The 13,161-nt window shown below is 33.7% G+C and overlaps 1 protein-coding gene across 1 annotated transcript in view; it reads right to left on the bottom strand.

The window, feature by feature from the left end:
* Positions 1-2,721: 2,721 nt before the first annotated feature.
* DGKB (diacylglycerol kinase beta) overlaps positions 2,722-13,161 on the bottom strand; it is a 349,983-nt gene continuing 339,543 nt past the window's right edge. The window contains exons 24-25 of the mRNA XM_085316086.1: positions 12,258-12,318; positions 2,722-3,248 (exon numbers count right to left, since the gene is read on the bottom strand). Of these exons, the coding sequence (XP_085172212.1) occupies positions 3,141-3,248; positions 12,258-12,318 (169 nt within the window). The 3' untranslated portion in view covers positions 2,722-3,140. The remainder of the gene's footprint in view (positions 3,249-12,257; positions 12,319-13,161) is intronic.

Below are 13,161 nucleotides of genomic sequence, written 5' to 3'. Positions count from 1 at the left end.
TACAAAAATGTTTTACAAGTACTGGAAATGGTAAAAATGTATTTTTCTCTGCACCAAAACCTGCTTGGGACTGATGCTAACCAATTTCAAAAGTTAGATTTCTTCCTGAGATGCCATGTTCGTTCCTCAGCACACTGCCCAGCTGCAACATATTAGCAAGTAAAAGAAAAATTGACAAATCCAGTGTCAGACACAATTCCTGTGTGTTTTTAATTTCAAGTGATATTGCCGACATTATTAAGGATGCCTAAAAGAATGACTCATTGTAAACAGTGGAAGGTTGACAGCTACCCCTCTAAGATACACTGCATGTAAGAACTGTGTGTGCCTAATGTGGCTGTATGAAGACACAGGCATATATTTTTTGCTTCACTCCACCATGTACCAGTGTATAATTTAATCATAGTAATTCTGTGCATATTGAAGAAGAAGTGGCATGTTCTTTCATCAAATGTAGTATTTTCCTTTCATATTATATTCTAGGTACTGTAAATTTTTTCTCTACATCATCAGTGCTTTCAGCTTATCACTAGAGGCTTTGTTAAACATGCAAACAATCAAGATTAACAGAATGACAATGTAACTATTAGAGAATAAGTGTATAGTAAAATAGGTCCTCCATTATATTTTCCTTCAGTGAGACTTTGATTATACTGACTTCTTTAACAGAGCTGATTTACCTTAAATATGTCTAGTTGGAAGAGTATATAGTTGCGATTACATGAACCCATCTATTCCTCTTTACATGAAAAAGTGTGTTGTCAGCAATTTGCTGTTCACAGACTGGTACTTTTAAAATTTCATACATTATTAAGGAATAGCTTATGTATCATTTTATTTGTTTTCAGAGATACAATGTTCATGAGATAATCATAGAGAGCACATTATATATTATCATTAAACACATTTTTGCCACAAAAAGTTGAGAGCATTGGTAGAAAATCCTATGTCAAGTTATGTGAAAATATTTATCACCTTTAACCATAATTTCATAAAATCAATGTACATTTTATGTAACATTATGTCAGCAAGTTCCTTCTTTATGCAAATATCTTTTGCTCTACACTTATGTATACTAGCAGTTAAGAACTCCATCAAATGCTTTTCTCTGAGTATATGTGTGTGTATGCCATACAGGAAAAGTAATAATTTCACTCCTATGGTAACTGTAATTGTCAACACCACTGGACTTAAGAATGGGGAATTAGAAGATCTTAATTTTAGCAAATAATTGCCATTGTATCTTTCTACCTAATGCTGAATGTAATTGGTATTTACCTCCTAATGTTTACACAACATTGAGTTTATATTTCAAAGACATAATCCTTACCAACTATATACTGACTTTTATTTCAGTTTCTATTATGTAAATTAGGACTTTGTTGAATACTGAATATTGAGGAACAAAGGATARCAATTTTATTTAAATACATGCACAGTATCGTGCACTACAGAATGATGAAATACTATTTTTTTTATGGATGACTGAATCAATAGAAAAATAGATTTAATAAATCATTAACACTTTAAAGTCTAGATAAAAGTGGGAGGAAACTGATAAATCATGCATTTCGAGCAAAGTTTTATCTTCTCCTTTTTCTGTTTTTTGATGAAATCTCTGAGAACTTAAGACATGCAGAGATGACGAGGTCATTCTGAACAAAGAGCAATGTTAAGAGTGCACAAAAAGTTTCGACTGAGACTATATGTTCATATGCAACATTTAAAAAGGTTGCCATTCTTGGACTTCCTTTCAACGTTAGACAGTGCTGTGCAAACCTCAGACAAATCCCTGTAGTACGATTTCTAAGTTGTTAGGAAGTCTCTCAGAGGGCTGAAAAAGTAAAACCTGAACAATTGCCTCTCCAAATCTTTATGACAAGAAATGTTTTGAACCCAGACAGCAAACTGCAAAAGGGAGTAGGTAACAGTTTATCTTTTCCTTGAGAGACTAATTTAGAGGATGAGTAAATTATGGATAGCGTAAATTATTTATAAATAATAATGACAACAAAATTAGATACAATTTTAATTTTGCAGTATCTGTCTATGCCTATCAACTTATGAAACAAATAAAAAGTGAGTATTATTTTCAATTAATTTAGTGTTTTTCCTACCCCAGCATTTGTCTGGACATTGCCAAGGTAATCAAAAGAACTGTAAATTTTCGGAAGTGAGTCTACTCCAGTGAGCTTGATTAATTATGCATTAACCCATTTCTCTGAAGCATCCTTCACTAAATCTTTGGTGGGAAATGCACTTTATTAGGCATGAGCTTTGGTTATTTGTGTGCATACATACTGTACTATCGGTCAATATGCAGAATGATTTAGTTTTCCATGTTACAGGGATTTATTGCTCGTTACAATATTTTTAGTGTTTCAGCAAGCAATACCTATGATGGTGAGATGCAAGTATTATTATCTTCACTCTTTACATGATCTCCTCAGCCCTATAGCTTTTGCTCAAACTTGCTTTGACTTCCAATCTTGAAAAAAACTTGCAGAAGAGTAATCATGGTCACTTGAATACTGCACACATGGGAGTTCAATTAGGTGTTTTCTGCAGGTACAATTACTCATATACATAAGAGTTAGCAGAATAAGATACAAGATTTTAATACTTAGCTGAAGAAAAACATTCTCAGGGTAGAAAAAAATGCTAAACTAAAAGTACAGATTAATGAGATCTGTAATAAACTTTACTCTGAAATAGGTCCAATCAGTTACTGAAGACATTTGATTCAAGAGAGATTATTGAAACTGTGGCATACGATCATTGTAGTAGAAAAAAATATAAATGGAATTATATAGAGAAAATCAAATTACCCATGGCATTCTCTTCCCATATTCCATGGCAGAATTATACCATAAATTAGTAAATGGTAATGCATGCAACAAAAAATATGCGGTATCACTTTATGTAAACATCTGCTTTCTTCATGCAAAATGCCTACAAAACTGTGACAATAATTTTTTCTAATAGCATAGTTTTACATTAGCTCAGTCACAGAAACTGTTAAACCAAAATCCATGATTTTGCAAGTGGAAGATATTCTAAAATTCTTGAAAGATTTCCAGCATAAATATTCCAAAGCCCAACACAGCTAATTAGTTTTCTAAAAACTAAGCTACATAGGTTTATTCCTTGCTGTGGTTCCTTGTTCTTTTGATGATAGATGAGAAAAGACCAGTTTTTGGAGGTGGTCCCATCAACATAGGTGCTTGGTTCTTGTGGGTTATTTTTATCTGGGGGAAGAAAGAAGAAAAATAGAGTTATTCCTAGAACTAGTTCAGCTCCTACATTCAAATATCCAAAATKCCTGAACAATCTTTAAATATGATTCCTGAACCATCTTCATTTAATCAAAGATGAAAGATTTTTTATTTATTTTTTATACATAAACATGTACATACTGTATTTTTATGAATATATACATATATACACACATATGGTATATATATGTACACATACTGTATTTTTTATGAATGATACTACATATGTAGTAAGCCAATCTATGTATAATCATTGTTACCACAAATACTTTAAATTACTGGCAATCAATATTATTAATCATATGCAATGAAATACATACCAGTAGGTGATCTTACTTTTTGAGTGTGAGTTTTATTGCTAGCTGTTGAATATTTTACATATCTACAAGGTGAATAATAATTTAAAAGCTGGAAAGGACATACATGCTGACAGAGCAAGTTGTTGCCTACTATTAAGATATAAGCTGTGTCTTTGTATGCTTTATTTATAAAGCTAATCAAGCTGTACTTCTCTTCTAATGTAAGCGACTGCTTAATTTCAAAATAACCATTATGAATGAAAGTCAAAAATTAACACACAAAAAAGGTCAAGAATGATGAACTAGCATTCTAATTTGTTAATTAATTGGTAATATAATAGATTCAAATATTGAAAAGCCTATTTAAAATACTTTGCAAGACTGCTCTAAAGCCACCCATTTTGATTTCTTTGATATAAAACTACGAATCACCTTAAATGAGACAACCTTAAAGTAGATTATGTCTGCAATTTTCTCTAATTCAAGTCTAAATTAGAGAAGACATTTTATGAATGTATGCTATGCTCAAAGCTAATTGAAAGCAATTATCAAAGTGGCATTTTGTCTGTGACTTTAAGATACATTGTAAGATAATAAATGATTCTCATTATGTAATAAAAAGGTCACATCTTGCCTTTGGGCTAGTGACGCTAAGAGTTTTTCAAAAGCAATCCGAGACATTTTCTTTAGTGAACTACGACTAATACAAGAACCATCACTTATTAAATATCAGTTGTCACCTGCATAGTACCCACATCAGAGATGGGTATTTCTTTCAAAAAGAAACACCACCTCATTAAAAACTGGAAAAATATATCTCTTAAAGTGCATACCTGACATTTTCAAGTTAAAATGAATATCCTTCACTTGTCATTCACTAATAGTAATGAAACAAAAAATGTATGTCACGTGGAGAGGCTCATTAAAATATAGATCAGGACATTTCTTGGGGTAGAAATTTACTTTACAGTCTAAAGAGACAGAAACATAAAAATCTCAACAGAACAAGTGGGTTTATTTAACTATATTATAGCCTTTACTTTATTCTCCAAATGTTCATTTCCATGCCACCTTAGTTCATTAGCCTCATATTTCATATATGACCTCTTTTTGTCAACACTGTTCATTAGCATCAAATTTAGTATATCATTTTTGGCAACCTAGATTACATTCACACAGAAAATAAGTCCTGCTTCCAAAGATTGGCATAAACATATTTTCTCACAAGAAATTCTGCTTCAGGCACCACTATGGAAGCCAAAACTGTAATTGGGATAAATTGGCATCATTCCATTGATGTCACTTTATACCAGCTGATGATCTGGTCCTGGAAATCCTCAAGGATTTCTGTAACTTTCACATCCTTCATAAGACGCACTCTGGGGCTCAGAGATAGTGATGACATCAACCAGAGCCGAAGGATCAATACTAAAGTAATGTGCAGCTGCTGAGAGTAAATTCTTTGAGATGCATGAGGGCTCAGCATATTGCAAGATTTGGCCATGTTGAGGGAATAGGAACGTCCTCAGAATTTCCTGTCAGAGGTAAATCATTGTAATTCTTCAAATGAAGAAAAGAGCAAAGCACAAAAGATGGCTTTAGCATGAAGAGGTGAAGTAATCTTGAGACCTCATACAGATTGCGTGTTGGATTGGGGCTGTTCAGTGCTGCTGAGGATAAGTGCAATTACATATTGAGAAAATATTTATCATTTGTAATGTTCTTTTTTGGCTTGAGCCATCTGTTTCAGAGACCATGACCTCTTCAGTATGTTGTATCCTATCAGCTGAGATCAGCTAAGATGCCTGAACATGATTAACCACTCATGCACGTGAGAATGGAGTCCTATATACATTTCTCTGAGGCATATTTTCAACTCCTGCAAATTGGCACAGTTCCACTAGTTTCAAGTGTACATTATGTTCTGAAAATATAAAAATAAGATGTAAACTTGAAGTACATATTTTATGTATCCTTGGTAGCATAAGTTAGCATTGCATTGGTTAACAATGATAACCATTGATTCCTTTAATTTCTTGCTGGAAAAATAGAGATAAAAATCCTGATATTCGGGTGATAAAAGAGATATCAGTATGACTGTAGTACACGCTGTCTTTACTGGACCATAGCAGCACCTTGCCTGAACTATGCTAATTTTATCTTTCTCAAGACTCTCAAGCACTGTGTTTCTGCACTGGATTCTCACTTCTGCTTCTCTTTCCATACTAGCTACAGTACTTGGAGTTAGTGCTGTGAGTTTAGGGGATAACTGAAAAGTGAAGGTACACACTTTCAGCACTAAGGTGTCCAAAAGAGAAATAGTATTGCAGATCAAAAGAAGGGAAGTAGCACTGAAGACTTAAGAGTGCTGCGTGGGAGACCGAAATGGACAAAAAAAAATAAAAATCTTTAGTTCTGAGTAATCAAAATCTAGTTAAGTCAAAAAAAAATATGGTATCTTACTGAGGCTACTTAGAGCTCTGTGTAGACTCTGCATTTGTGTACATGAGGTAGCTAAAAACTAATTTTTACCATTCACTTCGTTTCCCTCATTCAGCAAGCAACCTCACGTCTTCTGTATCAGAAACATAATTTTAAAAGCTTTAAATGAGATGCACTAGCTTTTTTGTTTTTCCTTTTTCCCTAGGTGAACCTGTGTTTAAAACTTGACTCAAAACAAAAGATATATAAGGAAACCAGTTGCTCNAAAAAAAAAAAAAAAAAAAAAAAAAAAAAAAAAAAAAAAAAAAAAAAAAAAAAAAAAAAAAAAAAAAAAAAGGAAAAAAGAAAAAGCTCAACCCTAAGCTAACATATTTTTAGTATCTGATGATACCCTGACAGAGTCCTACAAAATACTGTGGAGTTCTGTGAAAATAATTTTGGGGAACATTTACTCATTTTTATTGAAAATATGGAATAGCTTACAGAAAATAAGGAGAGTGTTATTAAATTTAGGGGAGAGATTGAAGTGAGGTTGGAGGAAAAAACAGGCAAAAACTTTTATATGGCACAAATTTATATTTAAAAAACATCAAAAATATAGAAATAACAAAATTACATTTAGAAGGAAAGTAAATAGCCAAATGAATTGCTAAGATGTCATGATTTTTTGTTGAAAGCTCTATGTGCAACATTATAGGTTAAACTCAAGCTGTTGAAGCCAATGGCAAAACTCCCATTCACTAGCTGAAGCCAAGATTTTATTCTATGTGTTCATGATCACAGAAATTTACAGGACTGGTATATCTAGTAAATAGATTTAGCAGAAAAATACTGCATTTGCAATTTTAAAATCACTTTTGCAGTATTAGAATGTAAGTGTATCTAATGATAGATTTGTGGGAAGGAAGACTAGATGCAATTAAAAAAAGAGCATAATTCTTAAAAGTATAGATGGTAATTGCTCCCTATTTGAAGACAGGAAATTTTCTAATAAAGGAGAAGCCAGAGTCTGTGATATTAAAAATGTTTATAAAAGCATAAAATGGACATTTATTTGTTTCAGAGCAAGTCAGAGTTTCAAACTGTGCCGTGAAGTCACATTAATACAATGCATTCAGTAAATAAAATGCATTGAGCGTTAATAATTTGAAAGTAATAACTATATCTTTTAGACCAATCAGTTTTCCTTTTGTGTTCATTTTTCTACAATACATGGTGGTTGCATATGTGCTCCTCACTTCACAGAATGCTTAAGTGCTTCATATTAATACAAAATATGGTGTTCTAAATACAGGTGCTAACTGGAATGCTAAATTACACCAGAAAATTGAAAACAGAGATAATCAATTCTGCTTATAATATTTCAATCAATATTACACAAAAATAGTATTATTTCTGTATTTTAAGGAGAGAAGRATAAACTGAAAGATAAAAACATATTAAGTTGGAGCCGGTAGTTCATGGCCACTTTGTTCTGTTTTTACCAGCAGGGCTTGGCTGTTGGTAGGTTTGATGGTAGGAGGAATTCCCGTAGCTGAGATGCCCATATGCTGCACCTTTCTTTCATGGGAAATGGATGGATGCAACACCTCCGTATCATAGGAGTGCCAGATACTTTTAACTTCCTATAGGTAGGTGATCAAGTGCTGTACAGGGTACCATGAAGGGAATAATATAGATTGTAGGCAGTACTGGAAGAAAAAAATTAACCTGTGACTTGTATTATGTGGCATTTGGTCAAATCTTTCAGATCTGGACTGGCGGTTTTAAATATAGCATTATGCAACACATCTTTTAAGTAAATTTCTTAACAATATTATTGTGCAAAGTGCAATCAAATCTAATCAGTTTGGCATTAATTAAGCTCTAATAATATACTCTAGCCTCTCTCCTAAGTAGTGTGATCCGCTTCCCCTTCACACAGGTAGATTGGAAAACATTATGGTGTCATCATAATTTTTAAACATACTGAGAAAATGACAGAGCTGCAAAATTAAAATAAATGATTAATGGCATTTTTTTCATGTTTTGTACTAATAGGTATCACTGAGGTTTTAAATTAATAGAGCTGTCAAGCTCAGGGTTGTTACAGATCCAGTGCTGAACAAAAATGGAAATTATGTATTCCACAGACACCTAAAGATGACACTTTGGAATATTTTAAATTTTAATTAGTAGGTGCAATTGTTTTTTCCCCCTTCCCCCTTAAACCACTGCAAATTAATTGGCAATTAGTCACAACTAATTCTTTTCTTAACAATCTGAACTGGAAAGAAAGGTACATTACACGTTAACATATTTGTCTGGGGTGCAGAAAGCACACATGCAGTAAATTGCTTTGTCAATTACAAAAACTACTGTTGTGAAATTAAGAAAAAATATGCATAGGTAAACAAAACTAATTAATGTGCAGTGTACCTGTGAGCACAAAAAATAATGCCCAGCTACACAATAAATTGTTAGAACCTCAGAAGAGCACTCTGGCCTAGAAACAGAAATGTATGCACATTCTTACTCAAAAGAGGGGGGAAAGATACAGCATTTTATTATAACACTAAAAACTTTTTCTACATATCTACTTACAGCTTAACTGCGTAACAACTGCCTAATATTCTACTAACATCAGGCAGTGTAGCAAGGACCCAGTTCCTCTTTGCCCTCGAGAAAGATACAAAAGTCTCATTTCCCACTTTTTAAAAAGCTGTCCAAAAAATCTCATTACATTCACTGACATGGAAAGAGGATACTTTACAGACTGACAGGCGAGAAAACAGCTGCAGATTCCTCATGCCATCTATGGCGTGTGGGAGCCAATGGAGCTACATGAAAGCAAATCTGTGGCTCTTCCTATTAGCTTTCTCACACAGCCCTGCCATATCATGAATATAGTTTTTTGATTTTAGCTCTTGTTTCTCTCTGGACTTAACTAGAAAGGTAGGATTTCAGTAGGCCCTCTGTGCTCAGGTTCATCACATCTTCAGGGACTGAAGGAAAGGCTAGAAAGAAACCATCCATTCATTCCAAACATATTTTCAAGTACATACAAATTATAATATTCTAAAATTTTATGTCTGAGGTTCGTTAAATGGTTCATTAAATGGCTTACTAAAAATTTACCTTTCAGTAAATGATTCTAAAAACACTATTAGACATATGTTATATGTTTTCTTTTGGATGTCTATGAAACTCTGTTTCTGCAGTCCATTATAATGGCTCTCCCTAGTTTCATTCCTTTATTCAGGCAATATTCTTGCATATTCTATAAACACATCTACCTTCCACTTCCAGTCTGGTGATGCTAGCAGCTTGAGACTCTTTCAGACATGATGCCAACCAAGTCAGACACAGATGAAAGAACTGAAATCACAGTTATTTCTAATTAAGACAGAATATCTTTATAGATTTTTCAAAACAATGCTAATAATTTATGTGCTTAAATGCAAAGATTATTTTTCAAAAGAAAATCTGATAGGTGAAGCTAGAAGTTTATCAGATTAACTTGAAGTCTTTGAAGTTTCATTGCTATTAATGACCTGTTTGGAGATCAGGTGAAACCGTAGATATCTTTCACGTTGCTATATTTGTCTGGGAGAGCTCTGATAGAATTTCCTCTTCAGCTAATCAGACAAGATGTTTAACATAACATTAACATTATCATCTTTCCTTCTCCCAAAGACTCTTCTATAAAAAACAGTGAAAACAATACAATTTGACATTCAGATTATGCATCTTATTATACCAGAGCAGAGTGACTTTGTCAGACACTGCAGTCTGCGTATGTTCAACATACTGAAAATTCTGGATGGCAAGATGTCTAGAGCAGGGCCATTTATGTTTTTAAGTACGCACAGAACCAGCAAAAATGYACTTCTGCTCTCGTTTAGGGATGCTAGTGGCATGTGCAATAGAAGATGGTAAAAGACAGTAAATGAAGCACAGAGTACATTTTTGAGTACTAAAGCAAATCACAGGAAGAAAAATCACAAATCACACAGCTTCTAGGGGATCACTGTATTATATCTATTACATTCCRCAATATTTTTCAGTCTACTCTGTCATTTTTGGGAACATAGTTTCTAAATGTTTGAGAAGGAACAGCTATTAGCAGCACGTGTGCTGTTTGTGTAACACTTTTTCCAGTCACAACGGAGAAGTAGCAGAGTTGAGCTTGTTGATTGCATTCTCACATCAACAGGAAATAAACTTCAAAGCCTGTGTTTGCTGATGTCAACCCATACATAACAGGGATTTGATACAGAACTTGTTTTTCTTWGTCTGCTTAATGGAATCAAGCAGGAGAATTTTGATCAGGACAAACTAGATTTCTTGAAAAACGACTTGAAAAATCTAAATGCAAAACAGAAGAAGACTTCTGAGTTTAACCACTTGCACCTTGGGACAGAGTTGAATCAATACTTGCTGTTAGAACGAATTTCTTTTTCACTCTGGTCTCTGTAATTTTTATATCCGCAAGAACTACAGAACTCAGGTGACACTGAAGTTATAAGTAGCTTCTCTTGTTTCCAAAGAGGTTCTACTAAGCCAGTAGGGACTGAGAGACTATAGACCTGAATCCAAAATGGTCTCACAGATGCCAGGAACTCAGCATCAGGACACCTAATTTGAAGATAAATGCTACACCAGGAGTGTAATCCACAACTCCTGTGTAAGATCTTTAGGTTCCTCACACATCACAGAAACATTCACAAGAGCCAGTACCTCAATATACCTGATAACTGTGGATATTCTCAATCTTATCCCTGAGCAGGGTTTAGATATGTGATTGGCACACATCATTACCTAAGCACAACTCGCAGTCTACAGATCCATCCCAAAGGGGCTACTCAGCTCACTGAGTTCRTGAGATCACTGTGCCAAAATGAAATATGGGTTATTTCAACTACTATCCTATTAATATAAGCTAACATTAGCCTATACTAATACGCACCTTCCCCCAGTAGCCTACATATAAAAATGTGAGTCCAGAGCTAGCATGCSTATCTCCTCACCACATCACAGTGYATGATGTATGAGTGCTGGCAGCTCTACACACGGGCCTCAGTTCCTTGTAAGAGCTAGGGAAAGAGACTTCCTAAGAGATAGGGAGGGAAAAAGGAAAAAAACTCTCATATATTTCTTAAGAAACAAAAGTCCTACATTTCTTTATCTGGTTGTCAAGATTTTCTCCATTTAAATATTAGTAATTGCTCATTCACTTGCAGGTAATTCTGGGACAACACTGATTATATCTGCAGAGAAGAAAAAAACTCATGATTCTCATATTGTTCTCCATATTTTTTATGAAATCTGAGCTCTTACAGGTTCAAATACCTGGCTACACAGTTGGCTATACTTAAAGATGTGTTTTGATTTTATGTTCTCTTCAGCCTCTGGTCTAGGATACACRTCACTGAGAGACTTATTGGAGAGAGATACTAATGGAGTGTTTTTAGAGCTACACCTTATTTTTTTTGTCTATTAAGAGTTATTCAAAGAAACTGCTCTGAGCAACCTCCTCCCCATTCTATACTATTTAGAGGAATAGATGTGTCCCTCCTGTTTACTTGCCCTCATTTCATACATGTGGGCACAGAAACATCATAACATAAGGGATTAATTTCCTTCCCTTCTCCTTTATACAATAAGGGTTTTTAACTATTATTTATCTTGAATGATTCAATCAGCACATTCAAAACTTCAGCTTTAAACAAAATGTTCTTGCTATGCGCTCTCTAAGGTAAATGGAAAGTCTTCCTAAATTTTATAAGAGTTATTAGTCACATACATTTTAGCACCATAACTAATATCAGGTCTTCCTCAGCAATCAATAGTATAAACGTGATAGTTCATCACAAAAAAAAAAAAAAGATGACACTAGATAACAGGATACTGGGACTGTACTCCCTAAGCATTTTCCAAAGTTTGAAATAAATGATATCATAATAATGCCCATCTTTTTACTCCATCCCAACCTGCGGAAAAGAACAGCATGACTAATTAAAAATGCAGTGGGTGTGAACTATATAATAATGCTGTGTGAAGATGCTACTTAAGTAAATTAAGTTAATATTGATGACAATGGTTGTCTTTTTAATCACAAATATTCTGTTTCTGTCACTTAAGAAGCAAAAATAAATAAATCAGTAAATGCTTCTGACTGAAATGAAAATAGTGCTATAAAGAAAGTTTCTGAATTACCATTTTTGTTCAGCACCCTTCTCAGAGATAAGAGTATACTTACTGTGCAAGGGGTCTGCATCCAAGGTTCCCCATCTATCTGCATAGGCAGAGACTTGCTGGTCCTAAAGTAATATATTTCATTACATAAGTAAAATAACTAGACAAAACTGATAAATTTAAGTATTAAAGAGACATATGTATGATGGCATAAACCCATATAATCCTGATTTACCCTAAGATTCTGTATAATTTCTGGTATGGTGAAACATGCCGGTAAAAGWAACTCTCCTAGTAGGAAGCATAAGCAAGTCTTAGCTTCATTTTCAACATACAAAACAAAAACATAGCAAACATTCACACATCTTGTTAGTAATATGCTATTCTCTCATGGGAGAATAGTCTGTAATTTGTGAAATAAAGACTGAATTATGCAAAAACAACCCTTCAGGCATAAACTTTATTAACTGAAAAGATAAAGAAACCTCTGCTATTTTTGGTAACTTAGATTGAATGCTATGAAGGAAATAGGAAATATACCTTATCTCTATGATCAGTGTTTGCTAGAACCATAAAAGATGTTTTCATACTTTTGTCTAACTCCGGGTTAGACAGAACATTCTCATAACATGTGACAATTATATTATATTCAGAGCCTTTAACTTACCATGTTATAAATTCAAATTGTTAGTAAAGAGGCACTGATTTTAACATCAAGCATCACTTAACATCAAGTATCCATTTATATATCCATGTACACTTTTGGAACCACATTGAGTAAAGTACAGATAATTAGAAAGGAAAATGAAAGGATTATCTTTTGGGGTCTCTTACAATCCTATATTTTTGTGTTATAATGGTTTCCATTCAGACCTATTGGAAATAACACAGACTAAATAATTGAAGAAAAAAGAATCAGTTGAGCACTCATGATGTCAGTAGAAATTCTGGCTTGGACCCTGAGAGTT

This window comes from Rhea americana, unplaced genomic scaffold, assembly GCF_003343005.1.
Source record: "Rhea americana isolate MKP2758 unplaced genomic scaffold, rheAme1 scaffold_112, whole genome shotgun sequence".
Taxonomy (NCBI): Eukaryota; Metazoa; Chordata; class Aves; order Rheiformes; family Rheidae; genus Rhea; species Rhea americana.
The sequence above is the reverse complement of the archived record's forward strand: the minus strand, read 5'-3'. Positions and strand labels throughout refer to the sequence as shown.